The 25,422-nt window shown below is 50.9% G+C and overlaps 1 protein-coding gene and 1 pseudogene across 1 annotated transcript; one reads left to right on the plus strand and one right to left on the minus strand.

Annotated features, from left to right (window-relative positions):
* Nucleotides 1-7,243: 7,243 nt before the first annotated feature.
* On the minus strand, nucleotides 7,244-15,683 carry LOC144582825 (uncharacterized; annotated as a pseudogene).
* Nucleotides 15,684-15,840: 157 nt separating this feature from the next.
* On the plus strand, nucleotides 15,841-25,213 carry LOC144582708 (uncharacterized). The gene is made up of 4 exons (XM_078374544.1): nucleotides 15,841-15,966; nucleotides 17,701-18,093; nucleotides 19,701-20,043; nucleotides 22,418-25,213. The coding sequence occupies exons 1-4, from the start codon at nucleotides 15,927-15,929 to the stop codon at nucleotides 22,536-22,538; spliced, it is 897 nt and encodes a 298-aa protein (XP_078230670.1). The 5' UTR covers nucleotides 15,841-15,926; the 3' UTR covers nucleotides 22,539-25,213.
* Nucleotides 25,214-25,422: the final 209 nt, after the last annotated feature.

The following is a 25,422-nucleotide window of genomic DNA, read 5'->3' on the forward strand; positions in this document are numbered from 1 at the left end:
TAAATTGTCTGTTCTCATTAGGATTTCATCAAACCTTTTTTCAAAGTTCTTAGTTGCTTTACATTGGGCTTGAACATGTTCTTTTAACTCACAGAAGTTTCTTATTATCCACCTTCTGAAGCCTAAATCTGTTAATGGAATGCACTCGTTCTCCATCAGGCCTTGTTCCCTTGTTGATGAGGAACTGTGATCCTCTGTAGAGGAAGAGGCATTCTGATTCTTAGTATTCTCAGCCTTTTTACACTGGTTTCTTCCCATCGTTGTAAATTTATCCACCTGTTGTCTTTGTAAATACCAACTTTCAAATTAGGTCTCTGAGTGGATGTCCCAACTTGTTAATTCCCAGCACTGAAATCTGAGCAACCCACTGCGCAGGCTAAAACAGCGGCATCAAGATTCTTGGTGCTTTTCTGCCCGGGGGTCTCCGGTCTGGCTTCTCTCTTGAATCCCTTCTTCAATCAGCTCCAAATGTTGACCAAAAGGGGACCCAGTCCCGTTTACTCTGCACTGACAACCGCCACACCGGCTGCAAGAGTCGTGCTGGCGACCCGTGGGGCTCCTCCGCTGGGAATCTCCTGGTCCTTGAGCAACAAAAATTCGTCTGAAAGTGTGGCATCCTCTCATTCTCTGCACTTTCACTGGGAGCTACAAGCCTGAGCTGCTAGTGATCGGCCATCTTGGATCTCTCGCCCATATTTTTTTTTTAGTATAAGTATAGCCCATGAAATAGTTGGGATATACTTATGCTAAAAAGTTTTGTTGTTGCTCTGAAACTGTGGTTTAACTGGACATGCTGTTGTAGATGGCAACCCCTGCTAGTGGAGAAGCCATGGGACCAGGCCAGTGGGAAAGTGGTGGGTCCCAGCTCTGCCTACCTGGTGAGGGGGGCGGCGGTCTTCGGGGTGGCTGCAGCTGTGGGTGCCAGACTTGCTGTTGTAGTTGTCCATTCTGGGGCTGAATTTTGTGTCTAAACAGACAAAGCAGAACATAGTTCACCCCTTCCATGCATGGCCCAGCTCTGGCTGTGGCCCTTGGGATTCTCCATCTAGGAATTAAGGAGCCTCAGCCTTGGAATCCAAGACTCTCTGGTTAGCATCCAGAATCCTACATGAATTTTTATCTAAAGAGAATGATTTAATTATTACCATGTGAGAAATTCTGAGCAGCAGACTAAGGGGGCGCTCTGTGGTCATCAGTTGCATGGCACAGCTTAGAGCACTCAACAGCGTTCTGCCGTCGTTGGGCTAGGCTCGCTCTTTTCTGAGTCTCAGCCATGGCCGAGGTGAACTCCTTATCACTCGGTCTGGAGTGATTTGGCCGCTGATCACTGGCCCCCTTGCTGAGCCTCCTCTAGGGAACCCAGGACTCCTGGCTCTCTGCCTCCGGGCCCAGCGCCCTCCATCTCCGCTCCTCCCTCTCTGACCCTTTCCTGTCTTCCAGAAGCTTCACAATCACCCTCCCCACCCCCAGTGAAGTCTCGCTATGTCACATGCCTCCCAGCCTCCACTGGGTGCCAATTCCTGGGGCACCACACCCTACTCACTCTACCCGTGTGTGTAGTGAGTTTTGATATTCAGTTTGCTTCTAGAGTAATCTAAAAATAAGAGATCACACCATCATATTTATCTTTTTATATCATTTTTCTGTGATTAAATCAAGGCATAACTGACACATAATAACTGTAAATATTCAAAGTGGACAATACGTTGAACTCTGATGAATGTATAGACGCGGTAACACCACCACATGATCGGGACAGTGAATATATTCATAATCCCATGCCCACCCTACTCCTTACTCTGTCCCCAGGTGTTAGGGACTGAACTGTGGCTCCCTAAAAATCATGTTGATACCCTAGTCCCTAGTACCTCAAAATGTGACTGTATTTGGAGATAAGACCTTTAAAGGGGCAAGTAACTTAAAATGAGTCTGTTAGGGTAAGTCCTAATGCCATCTGACTGGTGTCCTTCTCTGAAGAGGCCTGAGGACACACAGGGGGCCTTTTCTGTGTTTAGTGAGATGATCATCTGAATTCGTGCTTGAGTTATATTGGTTAATCTTTGAAGGTTAAGTTAAATCTGCCTTCCTGGGATAAGCCTCACTTGGTCATCGTATAGCATCGTTTTACATATTGTTGAATTCAGTTTGCTAACAGTGCACTTAGAGTTTCTGCATCTTTGTTTAGAAGGAATTCTTTTCTTTTTCTGTAATGCCTTGGTCTGGTTTTTGTACCAGGTTGATTCCGGCCTCATAGATTTCAAGTTTCTGGAAGAGATGGTGATATTATCTGGTCTGGAACTCACCAAAGAGCCATCTAAACCTGAAATTTTCTTTGTGAGAAGATCATAAATGACAAATTCTATTTCATTAATAGAATTAATAGATACAGTGCTATTCCAGTTACCTATTTCTTCTTGAGTGACTGGTAGTTTGTGCCTTTCAAGGAGGTTTTTCCACGTCATTTAACTTGTTGAATATATTGGCATAAAAGTTGTTTGCAACACACATTTCCTTATTATTCTTTTAGTAAAATCTGTTGTAATGTTACCTCTGTCATTTCTGATGTAGTAATTTGGGTCTTCTCTCTTGTTTTTCTGATCAGTCTAGCTAGAAGTTTAACAGAGTTTCTTATGTTCTCACAGAAAAGGTGTCTCATTTCGTTGATTTTCCCTATTACTTTTGTTTTTGATTTCACTGATTTTCGCTGTGGCCTTAATATTATCTGTGTTCTGGTGCTTGCTTTGAGTTTACTTTAGTCCTTTTTCCCTAGTGTCTGAAGCTAAGGCCGTTGACCTGAGGCCCTTCTTCTTCTTCTCTAACACGGGTACTTAGTGCTGTAAAGAAGTTCCAAGAAGGCTCTGGGAGTAATTGGGGTTTCTGGTTAACATAGAAGGGGGTCCCTTTGGTTCATGGGCTGGAACTGGAACCACCCTGTCATCTGTGGGCAACAGACTCAGGCACTGAGCTGAACAGAGAGAAAAAAGCACCTAGAAAGGCTTAATCCCATCATGGAGGGAGCCCTTGGAGCCCTGGGGGCACTGAAAAGAGACCCTGTACCCCCAATCCCAGGTGGCCCATCAGGGTTCTATGGGACCTTAGTCTACTTTTTCTTGCTTATAACAGAATATCTGGAACTGGGTAATTTATAAGGAAAAGGAACTTGTTTCTTACAGTTACGGAGGCTGAGATGTCCGAGGTTGAGGAGCCACACCTTGAGAGGGCCTTCTTGCTGGCAGGGACTCTCGGCAGAGTCCCAAGATGGCTCAGGGCAGCTCCTGGTGACTGGGCTGAGTGTGCTAGATCAGATCTGTCTGCCTTTTCTTATAAAGCCACCAGTTCCATTCCCATGATAACCCATTCACCCTTTAATCCACGAATGCATTAATTCATTCATGGGAACTCTGCCCCCATGACCCAATCACCTTTTAAAGGCCTTGTCTCTCAATATTGCCACAATGGGGATAAAGTTTCAACACGAGTTTTGGAGGGGACAAATGTTCAAAGCCATAGCAAGACCTCAGGACTCAGCCACCCTCTATGACAGGTCTGAGTGGCAGTTAATTTACTCAAGTGGGACCTCAGGGACCAGGTCAGAGCAGGCCCCACAAGACAAATCCAAGCATACACTCCCTCTTACCTGGGTCAATGGTCACTTGAACTTTGACCCCAAGGTCAGTTCCAGTTCTCTCAATCCCACACCAGTAAGTGTCAGCATCATCTCTTCTGAGATCCTTCATGGTCACGGTGAATGTGTGGTTTTTCTGATCATCCCTGATAGACAGCCAGTCCCCCTTCACCTCCTGCTCTGATCTAGTGGTTTTAACAAGGATCTCACAGCTACTCCAAATAGCTCCTCGACACCACCACGTCAAGTTGGTTTCCCATTGTGAGCCCCTCTCCAGGCCGTTCACCATTGTTGGACCAGTGATTTCAGTGGCAATGGAGTAGGGAAAACACAAATCCCTGTGCCATCACCTTCCACCCCAAGGGCAGGGCCACGCCTCCTGCATTGGAAATAGCTGCTAAATCCAAGTGCCTTACAACAGTTGAAGAAAGAACACGTTTTCCACAAGACAAATCTTTGTCCTTCAAAATTCCACTGGGTCAAAGTGAACAGGAAAATCGCTGAAGAGCACAACTACAGATCCCCAAAAAGACCCAGATGTTGACAGGGAGCAATGAGAGCTTCCTGCAGTTCACCGCCCTCCCTCTCCCTATGGCCAACGCTTCTTTCTATTCCAAGGAAGGCTCTTTTGCAACTGCCTCTGTGTTATATTGGTCTGATGGGGAGGAGACCGCAGAAGGCCCTTTTCCACAGGAGAATGCTGCCTTGATGCTTGGCTGTTCCTGGCAGTTCTAACGGTTTCGAGTGGCTCTGCTGCAGCTTGTCACCTTGGGTGAATCCCTTTGAAGTCACCAAAACAGCGACGCCAACGGGTATCTATGTGCTATGGGATACACACCACACAGATTTGCAACATACATCATTACAAATTCCAGTTTCAAAATTCCTAGGAAAAGCTAACTTTTACGATAAAAGCAAGTAAAGGTTAGGTGTAAACATAGCAGCACCCATTCCACACCCTCCTACATCTTATAAGTTCTTCTCTAGGCGGGGCATGGTGGCTCACGCCTGTAATCCCAGCACTTTGGGAGGCCGAGGCAGGTGGATCACAAGGTCAGGAGATCGAGACCATCCTGGCCAATGTGGTGAAACCCCATCGCTATTAAAATACACAAAAAAAAACTAGCCGGGCATGGTGGTGCAGGCCTGTAATCCCCGATACATGGGAGGCTGAGGCAGGAGACTCACTTGAACCCAGAGGTGGAGGTTGCAGTGAGCCAAGATTGCACCACTGCACTCCAGCCTGGTGACAGAGTGAGACTCCATCTCAAAAAAAAAAAGTTCTGCATCTGAATGGAAAGACAACAATTAAGGTAAATATATAAGGAAAAAATACATCTGAAAGTTATTTACAAGAAATAAAAGCTGGTTGTGGTAGCTCACACCTATAATCTCAGCACTCTGGGAGGTTGAGGCAGGAGAGTAGCTTGAGCCCTGGAGCTTGAGAGCAGCCCTGGCAACATAGCAAGAGAAAATAAATAAATAAATAAAAATCAGCTGGGTGCGGCGCACATGCCTGTAGTTCCAGCTGCTCACTCAGGAGGCTGAGGTGTGAGGATGGCTTGAGCCTGGGAGGTCAAGGCTACAGTGAACCCTGATCCTACCAGTGCACTTGATATCGAGCCCAGAAATACAGACTTTGTCATTTCTGGTCAACTCAGCCTGTCCCTGGTGGTACCACTCTGCACCTGTTGCACTTACCACACTGGACAATGGTCTGAACTTTGGCTTTTTCAGAGCGGAAGCTCAGGCAGGCCGATGAATGTTCTGGGCAATGACTGGACAATCCAGGTTTCTTAGAAGAAGATTAGCACAGTCCTGGAACAAGGCTATGAAAGTATCCTGCTGTCCATGCCAAGTGAACGCGCCTGCCTCTGTTCTTCCTTCCTGATGGTGGCAGAAAGCATTCTTTGGCCAAATCAACAGTCACACACAGCGTACCAAGTTACATTCATCTACTCTAGTAAACCCATCACTGTTGGCACAGAAGCTGGAAATATGGCTGCTCCTTAATGTGGTGGTGGGTGTTTTGTTTTGTTTTGTTTTGTTTTGTTTTGTTTTGTTGTTGACAGGGTCTCACTCTGTTGCCCAAGCTGGAGTGCAGTGGCACAATCATGGTTCACTGCAGCCTCCAACTCCTGAGCTCCAGTGATCCTCTTGCCTCAGCCTCCTGAGTAGCTGGGACTACAGTTGTGCACCATTGCACCACCTAATTTAAAAAAAAAAAAAAAAAAAAGACTTTTTGGTAAAGAAAGGATCTTGCTCTGTTGCCCAGGCTGGTCTCAATCTCCTGGGCTCAAGTGATTCTCCTGCCTCAGCCTCCCAAAGTGCTGGGATTACAGGTATGAGCCACCATGCCCAGCCTCTTTGACCTTGGTAAATTAAAGGCAGATCGGATGGGATCAGTGCTTGTTTTCATTGTCTTGGAGGGTGCACTCATCTCTGTGTTCCTGGAAGAATGTGATATTGTTTGGGATTTACCTACTATCTTGGCCACAGCAGAGGGACAGCCTCAGAGGCTTCCACTTGGCCTTCCCCAGTCTGATCACTTTTACTGCACGGACCAGAGAGTCAATATTCATATGTGCCAGTTGCTAAGTGTATCCACTTCTATTTCTAGAAATCGGGGCAAGAACCCCTGGGCCACCTCTCTTGTCTCTAGGATCTTAATTTTGCCTCTGGTTCTGCCCAGGACTCGCTGCCTGGTCCAAGTGCTCAGCTTGTCTCAGAACACCCAGTGACTCCAACCTGCCCTCTTCCCTTCTGGAATTCTCTCAGCCCCATTGCTCCTGTGGAGCCCAGTTATGTAATGGCATCTCCTCCTGAGCCTGGCCGACAGAGACAGCCACAGCTGAGCCTCTCATTAATGCTAATGCCCCATCATCAGCATAATTCTTATTTCCCTGGTAATTGGAGTATCCTCCAGGGCATCCCAAGGATAATAATCACTTGGTATGTTTTCAGGTAAAATATGCTAGCTCCACTCTAGCACACTAATTTAGCATGATTGAGTTTTTACTGAAGTTTCACTTCTCTTAGTTTAGCATGCTAATTTAGTCTGCTGAAGTGGAGCTAGCATATTTTTACCCGAAAACACAATCAAATAATTTAATTTGAGTCTTTTTTAAAAACAACCTTTCTTTTTTTAGCAGTTCTAGGCTCATGGCAAAATTGAGCAGAAAGTGCAGAGATTCCCCACGTACCTCCTACCCTCCCACAGGCACAGCCTCCCCCATTATCAGCATCCCCCAACCAGAGTGAGAGGTCTGTCACAATTGGTGAACCTATGTTGACACGCTATGACCATCTGAAGTCCAAGTTTGCATTAGGATTCGCTGTTAGTGTTGCACTGTGGGGCGGAGACCCCATAAGTGCCAAGGCAGGAGTCAGAAGCCTCAGCCTCATATAAATAATGAAGAAGAAAATAACTAGAGATAGAACCATAGTAGTTATTCATAGGTGATCTTAGTTATTCATAGGTAGTCTTAGTTCTTTTACTAATGCCTCTCAGGTCTTGAAGCATGAACCTGGGGTGACATTGTGAAATGAATGACCCTAAGGCAAGACGCTTTAAGCCCTCTGTCACACCCGAGTAAGGGCTGCTGGAGGGCGCCTTGGCTATGCAGCAGCACCAGCACTGGGAAAGCGCCCACTGTTTAGCAAGCTGCTGAAGGAGATGTCAGAGATGCCCCCTTCTCCAGAGGAGTTAGGAGAAAACTCTGCTCCCCCAAGCTCTTGCGGTGGGCCTGACGGCTGTCAGAGAGCCCCACAGACATCCGGGGGCTTAATTGTCTCTATGTGATGCTGTGCTTCAGTGGTCCGGGTCCAGGTCCACGCTCATGTTTCGCTTCTGCACCTGGTTCCTTTTTTCTTAGAAGAGCTATTCAGTAAAAGTAATAATGTCTTTGTTCTTTCTTGACAAGTATGGGAAAGTGCTGACTCATTATGCTCCTTATCTCATTTCAGCTACTAGAAAGTCTTGGGCCCCTACCTATATAACACACGTGATGTACTTGACCCTATCACTGACCACCAATGCCATGCCCTACCTACCCTGCCCCCAGCTTTGCACCATGACCTACCTACCCTGCCCCCAGCTTTGCACCATGCCCTACCTACTTTGTACTCAATAAAAGTCAGAGTGTCCAGGCACTCAGGGCCACTGCTGGACTCCACACTTTGGTTGGCAGTGAACCCTGGGGCCCAAATTCTCTTTTCTCTGTCTCTGTGTCTTGTGTCTTTATTTCTACAGTTTCTTGTCTCCAAGCCAGCAGAGGGGCTCAAAGGAACCTGTAGGGCTGGACCCTACATTGCATATTCTATGGGTTTGGACAAACGGATGACAACATGGATCCCCTGTGAGAGCATCATATAGAGCAGTTTCACTGCCCTGGAGTTTATTGAACCTTTTGATCCCTTTCCACACCCTGCATGACATCTTTGCATCATTGAATGTGGGGTTTCATTGCTTCCAAGCTTCTCAGAGTCATCCCAGCAGTACGCTAGAAGCAGTCTCCCAGCTTTGCAAATGGTGAGTCCTCCCACCTTGCATGGATGAGTACCCCTATGTTGACAAACATTTCCTGCCTCAGCACTACAGTTCACCGCCCAGGACTCACTCTCACACACACTCTCCTTCCTGCCTCAGCACTACAGTCCACCGCCCGGGACTCACTCTCACACACACTCTCCTTCCTGCCTCAGCACTACAGTCCACCGCCCGGGACTCACTCTCACACACACTCTCCTTCCTGCCTCAGCACTACAGTCCACCACCCCGGGACTCACTCCACACACACTCTCCTTCCTGCCTCAGCACTACAGTCCACCACCCCGGGACTCACTCTCACACACACTCTCCTTCCTGCCTCAGCACTACAGTCCACCACCCCGGGACTCAGTCTCACACACACTCTCCTTCCTGCCTCAGCACTACAGTCCACCACCCCGGGACTCAGTCTCACACACACTCTCCTTCCTGCCTCAGCACTACAGTCCACCGCCCGGGACTCACTCTCACACACACTCTCCTTCCTGCCTGAGCACTACAGTCCACCGCCCGGGACTCACTCTCACACACACTCTCCTTCCTGCCTGAGCACTACAGTCCACCGCCCGGGACTCACTCTCACACACACTCTCCTTCCTGCCTGAGCACTACAGTCCACCGCCCGGGACTCACTCTCACACACACTCTCCTTCCTGCCTGAGCACTACAGTCCACCGCCCGGGACTCACTCTCACACACACTCTCCTTCCTGCCTCAGCACTACAGTTCACCGCCCAGGACTCACTCTCACACACACTCTCCTTCCTGCCTCAGCACTACAGTCCACCGCCCGGGACTCACTCTCACACACACTCTCCTTCCTGCCTCAGCACTACAGTCCACCGCCCGGGACTCACTCTCACACACACTCTCCTTCCTGCCTCAGCACTACAGTCCACCACCCCGGGACTCACTCTCACACACACTCTCCTTCCTGCCTCAGCACTACAGTCCACCACCCCGGGACTCACTCTCACACACACTCTCCTTCCTGCCTCAGCACTACAGTCCACCGCCCCGGGACTCAGTCTTACACACACTCTCCTTCCTGCCTCAGCACTACAGTCCACCGCCCGGGACTCACTCTCACACACACTCTCCTTCCTGCCTCAGCACTACAGTCCACCGCCCGGGACTCACTCTCACACACACTCTCCTTCCTGCCTGAGCACTACAGTCCACCACCCCGGGACTCAGTCTCACACACACTCTCCTTCCTGCCTCAGCACTACAGTCCACCGCCCGGGACTCACTCCACACACACTCTCCTTCCTGCCTGAGCACTACAGTCCACCGCCCGGGACTCACTCTCACACACACTCTCCTTCCTGCCTCAGCACTACAGTCCACCACCCCGGGACTCACTCTCACACACACTCTCCTTCCTGCCTCAGCACTACAGTCCACCACCCCGGGACTCAGTCTCACACACACTCTCCTTCCTGCCTCAGCACTACAGTCCACCACCCCGGGACTCAGTCTCACACACACTCTCCTTCCTGCCTCAGCACTACAGTCCACCACCCCGGGACTCAGTCTCACACACACTCTCCTTCCTGCCTCAGCACTACAGTCCACCGCCCGGGACTCACTCTCACACACACTCTCCTTCCTGCCTCAGCACTACAGTCCACCGCCCGGGACTCACTCTCACACACACTCTCCTTCCTGCCTCAGCACTACAGTCCACCACCCCGGGACTCACTCTCACACACACTCTCCTTCCTGCCTCAGCACTACAGTCCACCGCCCGGGACTCACTCCACACACACTCTCCTTCCTGCCTCAGCACTACAGTCCACCACCCCGGGACTCAGTCTCACACACACTCTCCTTCCTGCCTCAGCACTACAGTCCACCACCCCGGGACTCAGTCTCACACACACTCTCCTTCCTGCCTCAGCACTACAGTCCACCACCCCGGGACTCACTCTCACACACACTCTCCTTCCTGCCTCAGCACTACAGTCCACCACCCCGGGACTCACTCTCACACACACTCTCCTTCCTGCCTCAGCACTACAGTCCACCACCCCGGGACTCAGTCTCACACACACTCTCCTTCCTGCCTCAGCACTACAGTCCACCACCCCGGGACTCAGTCTCACACACACTCTCCTTCCTGCCTGAGCACTACAGTCCACCGCCCGGGACTCACTCCACACACACTCTCCTTCCTGCCTGAGCACTACAGTCCACCGCCCCGGGACTCACTCTCACACACACTCTCCTTCCTGCCTCAGCACTACAGTCCCCGCCCGGGACTCACTCTCACACACACTCTCCTTCCTGCCTCAGCACTACAGTCCACCGCCCCGGGACTCACTCTCACACACACTCTCCTTCCTGCCTCAGCACTACAGTCCACCACCCCGGGACTCACTCTCACACACACTCTCCTTCCTGCCTGAGCACTACAGTCCACCGCCCGGGACTCACTCCACACACACTCTCCTTCCTGCCTCAGCACTACAGTCCACCACCCCGGGACTCAGTCTCACACACACTCTCCTTCCTGCCTCAGCACTACAGTCCACCACCCCGGGACTCAGTCTCACACACACTCTCCTTCCTGCCTCAGCACTACAGTCCACCACCCCGGGACTCACTCTCACACACACTCTCCTTCCTGCCTCAGCACTACAGTCCACCACCCCGGGACTCACTCTCACACACACTCTCCTTCCTGCCTCAGCACTACAGTCCACCACCCCGGGACTCAGTCTCACACACACTCTCCTTCCTGCCTCAGCACTACAGTCCACCACCCCGGGACTCAGTCTCACACACACTCTCCTTCCTGCCTGAGCACTACAGTCCACCGCCCGGGACTCACTCCACACACACTCTCCTTCCTGCCTGAGCACTACAGTCCACCGCCCCGGGACTCACTCTCACACACACTCTCCTTCCTGCCTCAGCACTACAGTCCCCGCCCGGGACTCACTCTCACACACACTCTCCTTCCTGCCTCAGCACTACAGTCCACCGCCCCGGGACTCACTCTCACACACACTCTCCTTCCTGCCTCAGCACTACAGTCCACCGCCCGGGACTCACTCTCACACACACTCTCCTTCCTGCCTCAGCACTACAGTTCACCGCCCGGGACTCACTCTCACACACACTCTCCTTCCTGCCTCAGCACTACAGTCCACCGCCCGGGACTCACTCTCACACACACTCTCCTTCCTGCCTCAGCACTACAGTCCACCACCCCGGGACTCAGTCTCACACACACTCTCCTTCCTGCCTCAGCACTACAGTCCACCACCCCGGGACTCAGTCTCACACACACTCTCCTTCCTGCCTCAGCACTACAGTTCACCGCCCGGGACTCACTCTCACACACACTCTCCTTCCTGCCTCAGCACTACAGTTCACCGCCCGGGACTCACTCTCACACACACTCTCCTTCCTGCCTCAGCACTACAGTCCACCGCCCGGGACTCACTCTCACACACACTCTCCTTCCTGCCTGAGCACTACAGTCCACCACCCCGGGACTCACTCTCACACACACTCTCCTTCCTGCCTCAGCACTACAGTCCACCACCCAGGACTCACTCTCACACACACTCTCCTTCCTGCCTCAGCACTACAGTCGCCGCCCGGGACTCACTCTCACACACACTCTCCTTCCTGCCTCAGCACTACAGTCCACCGCCTGGGACTCACTCTCACACACACTCTCCTTCCTGCCTGAGCACTACAGTCCACCGCCCGGGACTCACTCTCACACACACTCTCCTTCCTGCCTCAGCACTACAGTCCACCGCCTGGGACTCACTCTCACACACACTCTCCTTCCTGCCTCAGCACTACAGTCCACCGCCCGGGACTCACTCTCACACACACTCTCCTTCCTGCCTGAGCACTACAGTCCACCGCCCGGGACTCACTCTCACACACACTCTCCTTCCTGCCTGAGCACTACAGTCCACCGCCCGGGACTCACTCTCACACACACTCTCCTTCCTGCCTCAGCACTACAGTCCACCGCCCGGGACTCACTCTCACACACACTCTCCTTCCTGCCTCAGCACTACAGTCCACCACCCCGGGACTCACTCTCACACACACTCTCCTTCCTGCCTCAGCACTACAGTCCACCGCCCGGGACTCACTCCACACACACTCTCCTTCCTGCCTCAGCACTACAGTCCACCACCCCGGGACTCACTCTCACACACACTCTCCTTCCTGCCTCAGCACTACAGTCCACCGCCCGGGACTCACTCCACACACACTCTCCTTCCTGCCTCAGCACTACAGTCCACCGCCCGGGACTCACTCCACACACACTCTCCTTCCTGCCTCAGCACTACAGTCCACCGCCCGGGACTCACTCTCACACACACTCTCCTTCCTGCCTCAGCACTACAGTCCACCGCCCGGGACTCACTCTCACACACACTCTCCTTCCTGCCTGAGCACTACAGTCCACCGCCCGGGACTCACTCTCACACACACTCTCCTTCCTGCCTCAGCACTACAGTCCACCGCCCGGGACTCACTCCACACACACTCTCCTTCCTGCCTGAGCACTACAGTCCACCACCCCGGGACTCACTCTCACACACACTCTTCTGGTTCATGCCAGTCAGTGTATATTAGTTCTCCTTTTCCCTTAGCAACCTAGCGTGTCTCCAGGTGGGCCAGGCTGACCCTCCACCTCAGTTACGGGTCAGGAAAAGAAGTAAGGGCAGATTCCTCAAGTAGATCCTTAGGGGGCAGCAGTGTCTTGTGAGGCATCTGCTTCATTGGAGACCCCAGCATCATCTTCAACAGGGGAGCTGTTACCTTCTAACAAGTGCGCTGGGCCGCTCTGCAGTGGAGGCTCAAGGGCTCAACTGAATTGTCAAATGTCCCATCCTCAGGTTCCTACTTTTCCCTCCCAGGAGCCTGACCTGTTGAGGCTAAAGATTGGGCCAGGCGCAGTGGCTCACGCCTGTAATCCCAGCCCTTTGGGAGGCCGAGGCGGGTGGATCACGAGGTCAAGAGATTGAGACCATCCTGGTCAACACAGTGAAACCCCATCTCTACTAAAAATACAAAAAATTAGCTGGGCATGGTGGCACATGCCTGTAATCCCGGCTACTCAGGAGGCTGAGGCAGGAGAACTGCCTGAATCCAGGAGGTGGAGGTTGTAGTGAGCTGAGATCGAGCCATTGCACTCCAGCCTGGGTAACAAGAGCGAAACTTCTTCTCAAAAAAAAAACAAAAAACAAAAAAACATTGAGTTTTCACTGAAGTTTCACTTCTCCTGAACTTAGGTCTTGGCCTGTGTTATTAGTCCATTTTCATGCTGCTGAAAGAGACATACTGGGTATGTCTGGGTAATTTACCAGAAAATTACCCAGCTGCTGAAAGAGACATACTGGGTATAACTGGGTAATTTACCAAAAAAAAAGAGGTTTAATGGCCTCACAGTTCCACATGGCTGGGAAGGCCTCATGGCAGAAGGCAAAGGAGGAGCAAATGCACATTTTAAATGGTGGCGGGCAAGAAAGCCGTGTGCAGGGGAACTCCCCTTTATAAAACCATCAGATCTCATGACTTATTCAGTATCACATGAACAGCAAGTGAAAACCCCACCCCACAATTCAGTTACCTCCCACCAGGTATTTGGATTGTGGGAGCTACAATTCAAGATAAGATTTGTGTGGGGACTCAGCCAGACCTTATCAGCCTGATCTATAGCACAATTATGTCTCCAGATAAAGGGAATGGGGCTCCCTTCAAAAGCTGCTAAGGAGGATACCAGATGCCCAACAAAAGCACTGCCTAAAATGCTCACAGCACACTATGCATCAGTCCCAAACTTGAAACTAGCTGAATGCTCATAAATAGTAAATTTTTAAAAATCTTAAAACAACAAGAAAAGTGTTTCACATTGTTCACTTTAAATACATGCAGTTTATCTCAATTATACCTCAGTCAAACTAGGAAGGAAGGAAGGAAAGAAGGAAGGAAGGAAGGAAAGTAAGTCTATGCTCCCTGAGGTCCTGCCCCTGCCCATGAGTTCTTGACTGTAGGCAGAAGCACCAGGGCTCATTGAGACACTCCGAGATCCCAAGAGAAGGTGCAGCCTTCAAACATAAACAGAAGGCCAGGATTATGCCTGTAATCCCAGCACTTTGGGATGCCAAGGCGGGTGGATCACTTGAGCCCAGGAGTTCAAGACCAGCCTGGCCAACATGGCAAAACTTCATCTCTACTAAACATACAAAAATTAGCCTGGCATGCAGGCGCATGCCTGTAGCCCCAGCTACTCAGGAGGCTGAGACAAGAGAATCGCTTGAACCCATGAGGCAGAGGTTGCAGTGAGCCGAGATTATGCCACTGCACTCCAGTCTGGGCGACTGGAGTATAAATAAATAAGTAAACAAACACACAGTAAATAAATAAACAAACAAACATAAACAGAGGCTGCTCAGGGGCCTCCTCCAGCACTTCCTCTCCCAGAACTGACCCAACATACCCTCCCCTGTTTCCACTGGCAAAGCCCTCTGCTGCTCTGTCTCTAATCCTCCACCCTGTAAGGCCCTTTGCAGGTGACGATATGATGGGCTTTGTCGTAGGAAGGCTAAACTGACAGGGCATTGGTTGGGTGGGGGATGCAGCGGGAAGTCAGGAGGCCCCAGACCCGTGGACCAGGCACACTGACAGACCAATTTTAGAGTGAAAATGACAAGGAATTTAATTTTGAGCACATCTGAGCTGTTAATAGGGTGGATACCTCTATGGGAGTGAGAGCCGAGCACTGAGGCAGGAAATCAGGTGGCAAACTGCCTTTGACAGTCCTGTGCATGGAGGGGACTTTAGAGTGCAGGTGAGGACACTCCCTGGAGAGAAGGGCCCCAGAGGAGAGCACCAGGACAGGCTCCAGGAGATGCAGAGTAGTGGGGGCAGGAACGACAGTGAGAGCAAGGAGGGGCTTCAGCAAAGAAAAAAAGAGGAGAGGGAGAGGGAGCAGGTGACAGAGGAGGGAGGGGACCATCTGAAGGAAGAAGGGAGAGTCTGGGAAAGTCACTTTGGAGATCAGTAGAGTAAGCAGTTTTGGTGGAGTGAGGCTGGCCAACAGCCAATCGCAGGGAAAATGTGCAGAGATGGGGAGGAAGCAGCCAGAGCAAAGTGGGGCTAGAGATGAAAGGCAGTTCCCCTTCCCCAGCTCCCCACCATGAGCCTCGACTTTGGAGTGACTCAGGACCCCAGAGGAAGCTTCCCGAGGGAGGCGCACCGAGTCAGGCTCAAGGAGAGAGGACAGGGCTGGAAGAGTGGTTTGAGATGCCCAGTGGTGGGACCACCTGGAAAGAGCCTGGGGCACAGGCTGTTTCTCCAGCAAGGCTGGGTGGGGGTGGGGAGCACGTGCTCCGTGTTCTTCCTCAAGTGCAGAGCCAGCATGCCATCAATCCCTTCCATCCACGCTCTGAGCCTCACCACACTCCCTGCCCCGTGTTGCTGGCAGAGGCTCCTAAATCACTGACAGCTGCAGGTGGAACCCATGCCAGGCCTGACCCTCTGCTTCCCCAGTTCACACCACACACACTCCCAAAGGACAACACTGCGTTTCTCCTAATTCATGAATTTAGGAAGTAACTAAAGAAAAAAAGGAAGCAGTTGAGAAAGCTAAAAAAAACAATGATTTAGACAAATAGAAAGCAGTTTGCCTCTGGGCTCCATCCCAGGTTGCCAGAGGGCAGCTGGTATTTGCTGATCTCCAGGAAGAGAGCACAGGCAGGCAGGAGCATGTGGCGCCCACTGGCCCTGCTCCTTCTCATCCTCCCAGGTAAGTGGGGTTGGAGCTTGATGAACTGGAACCCAAAAGGCTGAGCAGGAAACAGAGACGGTCTGTGCTGGAGGGAAGGAGAGTTGGGGAGAATGCACTGGTCCACGCACTTACACATTAGAAAGAACAAAGGAAGGAAATGAGAAAGAAAAAAGGAAGGAATGTTTCATTATCTGACAGTTACTAAGTAGGTGTTGGGGAATCTGATTCTCCTCAACCCTGGCAGATGATAGATAGATAGATAGATAGATAGATAGATAGATAGATAGACTAGATTATAAATAAACAGATAAATAGATGATTAACCGACAAACAGATGATTGATAGATAGATAGATGATAGACAGATAGGAGATACGTAGATGGATGGATAATAGATGAGAAACAGATGGATGGACAGGTGTACAGATGGATGAAAGGATAGGAAAATAAGTAGATACATACATACGTGTGAGACGGATGGACAGGTGTTCAGATGGATGAAAGGATAGGTAAGTAAGTAGATACATACATACATGCTTATACACACATATACACACACCTAAACACATGAATCCCTGAGGAACTTTAAAGGAGCACAGACACTCAAGTTCCAGCTCAGACCCACTCAGTCATGGCAGGGTCCAGACATCTGGGAGTTTAGAAGCCTCCACAGCTGGTGTTGACTTGTAACTGAAATGAAGCAGCTCAGAGTTACAGGGAGGAAGACAGGCAATGAGGCAAGGATGCAATCGCTCTCTGGAGTATAAGTCAACCCAATAAGGGTTTGAGTCCAACAAGCAAGAAAGAGAAAACTTCCTGGGCAAGGGGAGCAGCTTGTGCAAAGGTATGGAGATAAAAATAGCATGGTCCTTAGGCAAAGAAACAACTGTGCACTCAGGAGTGTACACGAGAGTGTGAGTGTTGGGTGTGGGGAGTTAGGTGTGTTTGGTTTCATGAGACCTTATTACATGTACAGACCCACGAGGGAGGGATTTTAGGGGTGTGGGGTGCTGTACCAGTTGGTAGAGGAGCTGGGGGAAGTCCAGATGTCTACCTGCTCAGCTCTAGGATTTTAAAATAAATCAATGGCTGGCTGGGCTTGGTGGCTCACACCTGTAATCCCAGAACTTTGGGAGGCCAAGGCGGGTGGATCGCTTGAGGTCAGGAGTTAGAGACCAGCCCTGCCAACATGGTGAAACTCTATCTTTACTAATATAAAAATTAGTTGGGCGTGGTGGCACACACCCGTAGTCCCAACTACTTGGAAGGCTGAGACATAAGAATCGCTTGAACCCAGCAGGTGGAGGTTGTAATGATTTGAGATGGCACCACTGCACTCCAGCATGGAGTAGAGAAAATCCAGCAGTGTCCAGCCTGGGCAACAGAGAGAGACTCTGTCTCAAAATATTAGTAAATAAATAGATAAAGTAGACTGGTGGCTGCATTGAGAGCCAGGGATTGCTGGGGAAGTGGGTGTTACTTCAGGGCAAAGGAGGGAAGGTTTCCAAAATGAGAGAGTGTTCGGTGGTCGCCAGGATGAAGGGTGAACAGACCACTGCGCTGGGCAGTGAGCCCTCAGGAGAACTTTGTCTGAGGGGTGACAACAAAAGACATGCCACCGGGAATTAAGGAACAAATGGATGTGAGAATTTGGGCGCTGAGGGCAAAGGCTCCTGGTTAGTCCCCAGTGAGGTGCTGTAGTCCTGGGCAGTGCCAGGGAGGAAGGAGCTGAGCATTGTGTTCTGCCTTCCAGGGTGTTTCTCCATCTATGGTCCTGGCACTGTGTGGGGCACAGAATGGGACTCACTGACAGTGCAGTGTCATTATGACCAAGGCTGGGAAACCTACAATAAGTGGTGGTGCCGTGGAAGTGGCTGGAAATCCTGCGAAATCCTCGTTATAACCGCGGGATCAGGGCACACAGTGGAGAGAGACCGAGTGTCCATCAGTGACGATCAGAAAAACCGTGTGTTCACCGTAACCATGAAGAATCTCTGGAGGTCGGACACTGACACCTACTGGTGTGGCATTGAGAGGACGGGCACTGACCTTGGAGTCCAAGTTCAAGTGACCGTTTACCCAGCTGAAGTGACCGTTTATCCAGTTGAAGTGACCATTTACTCAGCTGAAATGACCGTTTACCCAGGTAGGAGCAGCTCCCTCCTGTACCAAGCTCTGGTGCTGAACCAAGAGGATTCAGTGACGCAGCCTTGATATTGCTCTGGGCCTACCCACGTGCGTGTGCTTGGGTGTGCCTGTGTGTGTGGGTGCCTAGGCTTGCCTGTGTCTGCGTGTGTGCTGTGCATAGACACATGTGTACAAATGGGCCCGTGTGTGTCTGTGTGTGTGTGCATGTGCACGTGTGTGTGTTTGGGGGGGTTTACACCAAGATTCTGGAAATACTGGAAGACAGAGGAAGCCTCAGCATCTCTGCACATCTCTATCTGCTGTTATCAGAGGGAGCCAAGTGGAACTGGCCTGGCTTGGGCAGGCTCAGTTCAGGGTGAGGCAGAAGGCAGGTTCTCTTCTGCAAGTCACTTGGGGGAACCATGCCCCTCAGGGCAGCCGCAACCTGACAGGGGCACCTGTCAGGTGTACAGGGAGGGGAATGCAAGAAAGTCACAATCCCAGAGGTCTCTGATCCAGGACAAGCATGTAGTGACCAAGAGCCTATTGGTGACCCTCTCCCTGTGCCAACCCCCTCTCTTCCTCTCCCTCTTCTGGTGACATATGGGCAAAGGAGGGCATGGAAGACTGACTCATTCCTGAAAGAGAGAAACACAAAACCCGGCACAGTGCCGAGCCCTCCCACGGGTCTCCCCTGGCTGCCCCGAGCCTCTAAGGAGACTCAGAACTCAGAACTGGGGGCTCCCAGAAAGAGAGACTGTCACCCTCATCCCACAGTCTGGCCCTCACAGCCATCAGTGTCATCTCCACCAAGGGCACCAGGAGAACTCTCAGCTCCCCATACACATGCACAGATGCCCACTCAATCATGTATCTGTTATCTGTGGGTCCATTTACAAAGCAGGGAAAAGTCCTTTTCAGCTTTGTGTATGCAGATGTGGTCTGCCTGTGTGCGTTTGCAGTGGGGAAGTCTGCTGGTTTTAGAATGTTCCAGAAATTGACTTTAAAAGAGAACAAAGGCAGGAGAGGGTGTGGATGGGTGGAAGGAAAGGAGGAGCTGGGGGAGAGTTGAAGGCTGCAACCCTCCAAACCTAGTGAAACAAGGAAGCTTTTGGGAGGCTGGAAAAACTCAGCCAGAAGCAGACACTTGGCCCAGCTGCAGGGAAGAGGAGCCCTGAGTCCCCAGGCAGAGCCCAGGGAGGAGCAGCCAGCTCTGAGAGTCACTTCTTCACTACACCAGCAGACAGCAAATAGCCTGCTTGAACCCCGGCTGAGACTCAAAGAAGAGCTGGCTGGCTCTGATGTAGAACTTCAAGGAAGCAGAGTGTGGTTCTCAGTGCTCCACTGTGCCATGCAGGACTCTGTCACTAAGTTAAAGATCTGTAAATTGCCTACACAGCTTCTCACCACAAATCCTTCACAGGTGGTGCAGTGGTGTTTCTTTGTAAATGAAATGATGTTACATTTTCGATAAGATTGCAAAAAGATACAAAATGAAACAAGTGTAGCTGACCTGTAGTGCTAAGACTAAATATTTCACAATCCTTGGAGGGGTAGGGGATGGCGTGGGCCATGGGAAAGCCACCTGGGCCACCCTCAGAACTATCCTTTGCTCTGTGTGTCCAGAACCTACGACCATAGTCACAACTATACCTGGGACAGCAGACATAGCAACACCTGGGACAACAGACACAGCTGTACCTAGGAAAACGGAAACAACTGTGCCTGGGAAAAGGAACACAGATGCACCTGGGACAATGGACACAACTGTACCTAGGCAAGAGGAAACGGCTGTGCCTGGGAAAGGAAACACAGCTGTACATGGGACAGCAGACACAGCTTCACCTGGGACAAGAGACACAGCAGAACGTAAGAGAACCACCAGTCCAGTAGTTCTGGCTTCCTGGGCTTGGCTCAGCCAAAGTACCAACAGCAGCCAGCCCACAGCTCTTACCAGCCCCCTCACCAGGTAAGTAGAGCTGGGTTCCCACAGACCTTTCTCTAGGCTACCCCATGACCTCTCCTTCAGGGGCTCCCTCCAGGGACCCTCATGTGGCCCTGGTCAGGGGAGAAACAGTGAAGTCTGCAGTGGGCCTTCCCCACCCTGTCTACACCTGAGCACTGCGGGAGAGTCTCCCTGAGGAGCTGCAACAGGCTGAGGTCTGGAGAGCAGGCTCTGAGCTCTGGGCTCTGGGCTCCACTGAGCCCCTCAAGCCCCAGAAAGCAAAAGCGAGGTGAGCCCTTGGGCGTTCTGGAAGGGTGGCTGTCTGTGGCTTTCCTGTGGCTGCTGTAACTGATCATTACAACATTGGTGGCTTAAAACAACACAATCCCATGCTCATACAGCTGTGGAGACCAAAAGTCTGAAATTGGTCTCTGAAACTGGGCTAAAATCAAGGTGTTAACAGGGCTGGTTCCTTCTAGAGACTTCCGGGGAGGACCTGCCTCCTTGTCTTTCCCAGCTTCTAGAGACCACCCGCATTCCTTGGCTTATGGCCCCTTCCTACCCAAAGGCAGCATAGATCAGTGAGTCTCCCACAGTGTATCACTCCACTGACTCTCCTGCCTCCCTCTTTCATTGATAAGGAGTCTAATGATTCCACTGGGCTCAGCCAGATGATCCAGGATAATCCATCCTGCATCAGCTGACAAGCAGTCTCAAATCCACCCACTGCCTTAACTTCCCCTTGCATGGAATGGAACATATTCACAGGCTCTGGGGTTAGGATGTCGTTGGTGGCTTCACTATTCTGCCTACCACAGTCACGGGCAGGGCCATGCCCATCGCTCCAACTCTCCAGCCAAGGCTAGGGAAGGGCCAGGCGGGAGAGCAGGAAGCTGGGCCCCTTGCTTTTCTTTCACATTCCCAGCATGCTAGAGGGGTGTGGACATCAATTCGAAGCCCACCTCCCTTTGCGGGATCCATAGGATCTCTCATTACAGCGCAAACACGGCTGCCCCTGTTGAACCCCCTCACAGTCTGGTGCTTCAAGTGCTCTCCAAATCCAGGGTTGAGGCCCATTCTCTCCCTGGATCCTGCCTTCCCTGTTCCACCAGCTCCTTTCCTTTCTCCATCCCAACTCCCTTCTTCTCAAAGGGTCTCGTTCCCTGCCAGAACTGGGCATATGTTCCCTAGGAGTCCAGAAGAGGCGAGGCACTAGGGATGCTTCCTGACCTGGCTGCTGTCTCGCTCCACTGTTTGCAGAGCGGTTGTTCTGCTGAATGGAGAATGGCAGTGCCAGGACTTCTAGCGAGACTGGAGAGGCACAAGGGGAAACTCGGTGGGGAGAGACCAAGGATGAGGCAGCTCCACAGGGAGAGGAACTTGCAAGAAGAGCACAGGGGTTTAAAGGATATTTTTAGGATGTGCAATATGGCAGGCTCGCTCTCACTCAAGAAAATCCTGAGTGAAGTCCACATGACTCATCACTGCTTCCATGCCCTGGGCTGGAGGCCAGTTTTGGGGAGAGAACAAGGATGGCCTTCGGGGAGGGGCCCCGGCCCTGGGTGTGGGGAAGGGGATGAGAAATAAGATTGGGGGATCAGACTCTAACACACTGATGGGGACTCCCCAGAACCTACTAGTTTATCTAGACCAAGTATGAAATGTGGGTGATAGGAGGCAGCAGGCCTCAGGTCTGCTGTCATAAAGTGGGTCCAAGCAGAGAGAGACCCCTCCCAGGAGAACCAAGTAAATAAACAGCCAGGTTAACAGAAGTGGGGGAATCTTCCTCTGCTTCCAAGAGGTAATAATAATGAGATTTGAGCTTGAAAGATGGGCGGAAGTGACAAAGCGAGATACCAGGCAGAGAGAGGAGCAGAAGCAGGAAGACAGGACATGGCAGACCCTCAAGCTTGGCGGGACACAGGTGAGTGGCAGGGACTGTGAGAGAGACCAGCCAAAGGCAGGCCTGGCTGGGCACAGTGACTCACACCTGTCATCTCAGCACTTTGGGAGGCTGAAGCGGGAGAATGGCTTGAGCTCAGGAGTTCAAGACCAGCCTGGGAGATATAGTGAGACTCCATCTCTGCAAATAAAATAATAAATTTAAAGACAGCAAGTCACAGCCAAGGACAGCAAAGGGGCACGGCCCCAGAATCAGCCTCTGGGGAGGCCACTGGAGGCTCAGCCTCTAGGTTGGCATGACCTTGCCGCTTGCACAGGGTTTCTCTGGCTGTGGACTAGGCAGCTGACCAGGGTTAGGGTTAGGGTTAGGGTTAGGGTTAGGGTTAGGGTTAGGGTTACAGTTAGGGTTAGTGTTAGGGTTAGGGTTACAGTTGGCTGCAGGTGTTGGCTCGGGGTAGAAGCAGCTCACTCTTGGCATCTTGACCCCTTTGTCTAGGATCCTGCTCTGCAACATCCACTTTCTGCTCCCAACTTCCCTGAAGGGGCTGCTGCTTGTGGGCCTGCTCTGTGCTATGCTTCGAGTGAGCAGTACTAAGGGGGCCTTTAGGGGGAAATAAAGTCACCACCTGAGCCAAGGAACTGCAGCTCCCACACCATTGACACTGTTGGAGGGTACAGCAGAACCTCCTGGCCTCCTATCAGGTAATGAGCAGTAATTGTAATTTCCAAGGAGATAAGGGTCCCTGCAGAGATGAAGCATCCCTCATCCTGGCCTCAGGAATGTACTCCCACTCTCTGCCAGCTCTGCTCAGCGCAGAGACACTGACGGGGCTTCTCTGCCTTCTGCCACCTCTGCCTGAGGAGCAGATAAAAGAAAGGACATCCTCCTTGCACACTGAGTCCTTAGAGGTACCCGCATCTCACCTGCATGGATCCTCCCTCAGGCCTCCTTTCCTTGTTGCCCCGGGATGACCCTGTCAGAGAAAATGGACTATCATTCAGCTGCAGAGGCCCCAGGGCCTGTCTGGCCTTTGTATCCCAAGAGGGGCTCAACTCTGTCCTCTTTGTGCCTGTGACACTCTCTACCCCTCACCCAGCTCAGAGCCGGCACGGCCACCATTGCCCACTGGTGATTCAACCCAACCTTGGCCCTTTCCACCTCTCAAGCTGTGGACAGCAAAGGAGGGATGCTCTGCCCTCATGTTTCACTCCCCCCAATTCACTTGTAATTAAATAACAATACATCTCTTTCTCATTTTCAAAGGTATATATGTTTCCTCTCAATAAAGTTGTTATGATTATTATTATCTTCCACTTATGTTCTTCTGGAGCTCTGTCTGCTCCTTTTTTCCTCCCTATTTTACTTTGAATAGTTTTTTTTGAATCACTGTATTTCTTTTCTTAGCTCCTTTTTTTTGGAGAGATCTTGTTGTCTGTAGTTTCTCTGCGATGGAGGAGAATTTTCTGTCTGAATTTCTGCCTTGAGCACTTCCTCTCCTGAGACAGGTTCTTCAACTGCCACTTGCTGGTGTTCATTTCCTCTCGTTGATCTCATCAGCTGTGAACAGCTGCTGGCTTGCTCTATAACTTTTCTTTGAATGAGGTTGAAGATTTGCCAAGAGTAGCATGAGGAGCCATGGAGGGCAGAGCCGTGGAGGGCAGAGCCGTGGAGGGCAGAGCTGTGGAGGGCAGAGAGTAGAGAACAGAGCATGGAGGGCAGAGCATGGAAAACAGAGCATGAAAGGCAGAGCATGGAGGGCAGAGCGTGGAGAACGGAGCATGGAGAACGGAGCATGGAGGGCAGAGCATGGAGGACAGAGCCATGGAGAGCAGAGCATGGAAGGCAGAGAGTAGAGAACAGAGCATAGAGAGCAGAGCATGGAGAACAGAGCATGGAGGACAGAGCATGGAAGGCAGAGCGTGGAGGGCAGAGCCATGGAGGACTGCTGACACACAGAAAGTTTGTTTTCAGTAACACTCACCGCTTGCCACATCTTGAGTGCCTCCTCTGTCCATATGGTTCATGTGTCAAGAAAGGGCAAGACCTCAGGCTCCAGCAGTCTGCATGCTGCTAAGCGTGGGAGAACAGCTGGTGTTGTGATGTGTGAACCCTGGCCACACAGGCTGGTTGCTGTTGTCATCTGGAGGCTTCTTCACCCACGAGTCTGGAGCATGGGCTGGGATGATCCAAGACAGCTCTGCTGGACTGTCGCCCAGAGACCCTACATGTAGCCTCTCTGTGACAGCTGGGTTCTAAGAGGGAATATTCACAGACCTTCCAGAGGGCAAGTGTTTCAAGAGACTGAGGAGGGAGCTGCAGGGTTTCTTCTGACTTAGCCTTGGAAGCCACACAGAGGCCCTCTCACGTGTACTCCCCATGAGGGGGAATACTGGTTCTTGCAGGGTGAAAAAATATTTTTGCTCTTTTTAGGCACAAAACAGAGAGATAGATAGATAGATAGATGATAGATAGATGATAGATAGATAGATGATAGATAGATAGATAGATAGATAGATAGATAGATAGATAGATAGATAGATAGATGATAGACAGGCAGACAGACAGATAGATAGAAATGGATGTATAATACATCTTTGGTATTAAAATTTCATAGGAGAGGTTTTTAGGAATATTCCTTTTAACGGATGTTTTTTAGGGATATTTTTTGGGATATGCATTGTTATCCTAAGATAACAATGGAAAAAGATTGAGAAACATTGTTCTAGCCCACTGGTTGAAACAGTCACAATCCACCTAGACCCAAGGGGAGGGGACATAAGCCCCAACTCTTAATAGAAGGAGTGCCAAGAAATTTGCAGCCATGTTTCTAAACTGCCATGTGGAAGAATCGTAATTTAGTGCCTTCTTGTCACATATAAGAATAGTGGGGCCTGAAAAAAATGAAGCCACCTGGTCCCCAGTCACAGGGCCGGAGAGCAGAGTTGGTTCTGCCCCTGAATGGCAGCCTGGAGCTGGCCCACACAGTGTCCCTACAGGCCCATCTGTGCACTTTAGAAGGTCAGTTTCCAAGCCTGCTGGGGCAACCATATGGTCCCAGGCATGACAATGAGGCTCTGAAACACATACTCTTTCCTCAGAGGTCACAGTCCAGCAGCCGTTACATGCACAGACATGTTTTGTTTGTGTTCAATGGGTGAAAGGTTAAGTAAATTAAACTTGTGCCACGGAATCCTACTGAGAAAGAGGAAGGAATCAACTATTGATTGTGATCAGCGCAACAACTGGTATGGTTCTCAAGGCTCAGTGAATAAAAGCCAATCTCAAAATATTACATACTGAGTAATTTCATTTGTCCTCAAAAGGACAGCACTGTAGAGATGGAGAGCAGATTAGTGGTTTCCAGGGGGCAGGAATGGGATAGGGGTGCAAATACAAGGGACAGCATGAGGGAGATCTTTGTGATGATGGAATGGTTCTGTGTTCTGGCTGGGGTGGTAGTTACACAGATCTCTTAAACTGCATGGAGCTCTACACAAACA

Source organism: Callithrix jacchus, chromosome 5 (genome assembly GCF_049354715.1).
Source record: "Callithrix jacchus isolate 240 chromosome 5, calJac240_pri, whole genome shotgun sequence".
NCBI classification, from domain to species: domain Eukaryota; kingdom Metazoa; phylum Chordata; class Mammalia; order Primates; family Cebidae; genus Callithrix; species Callithrix jacchus.

What these genes read in the sequence shown, in the direction of transcription:
- LOC144582708 (XM_078374544.1), top strand. Translation starts at nt 15,927, where the DNA reads ATGTGGCGCCCACTGGCCCTGCTCCTTCTCATCCTCCCAG. An exon ending in GCTCCTTCTCATCCTCCCAG is followed by an intron (nt 15,967 to 17,700) that starts GTAAGTGGGGTT and finishes TCTGCCTTCCAG; the next exon opens with GGTGTTTCTCCATCTATGGT. An exon ending in CTTACCAGCCCCCTCACCAG is followed by an intron (nt 20,044 to 22,417) that starts GTAAGTAGAGCT and finishes CCCTTTGTCTAG; the next exon opens with GATCCTGCTCTGCAACATCC.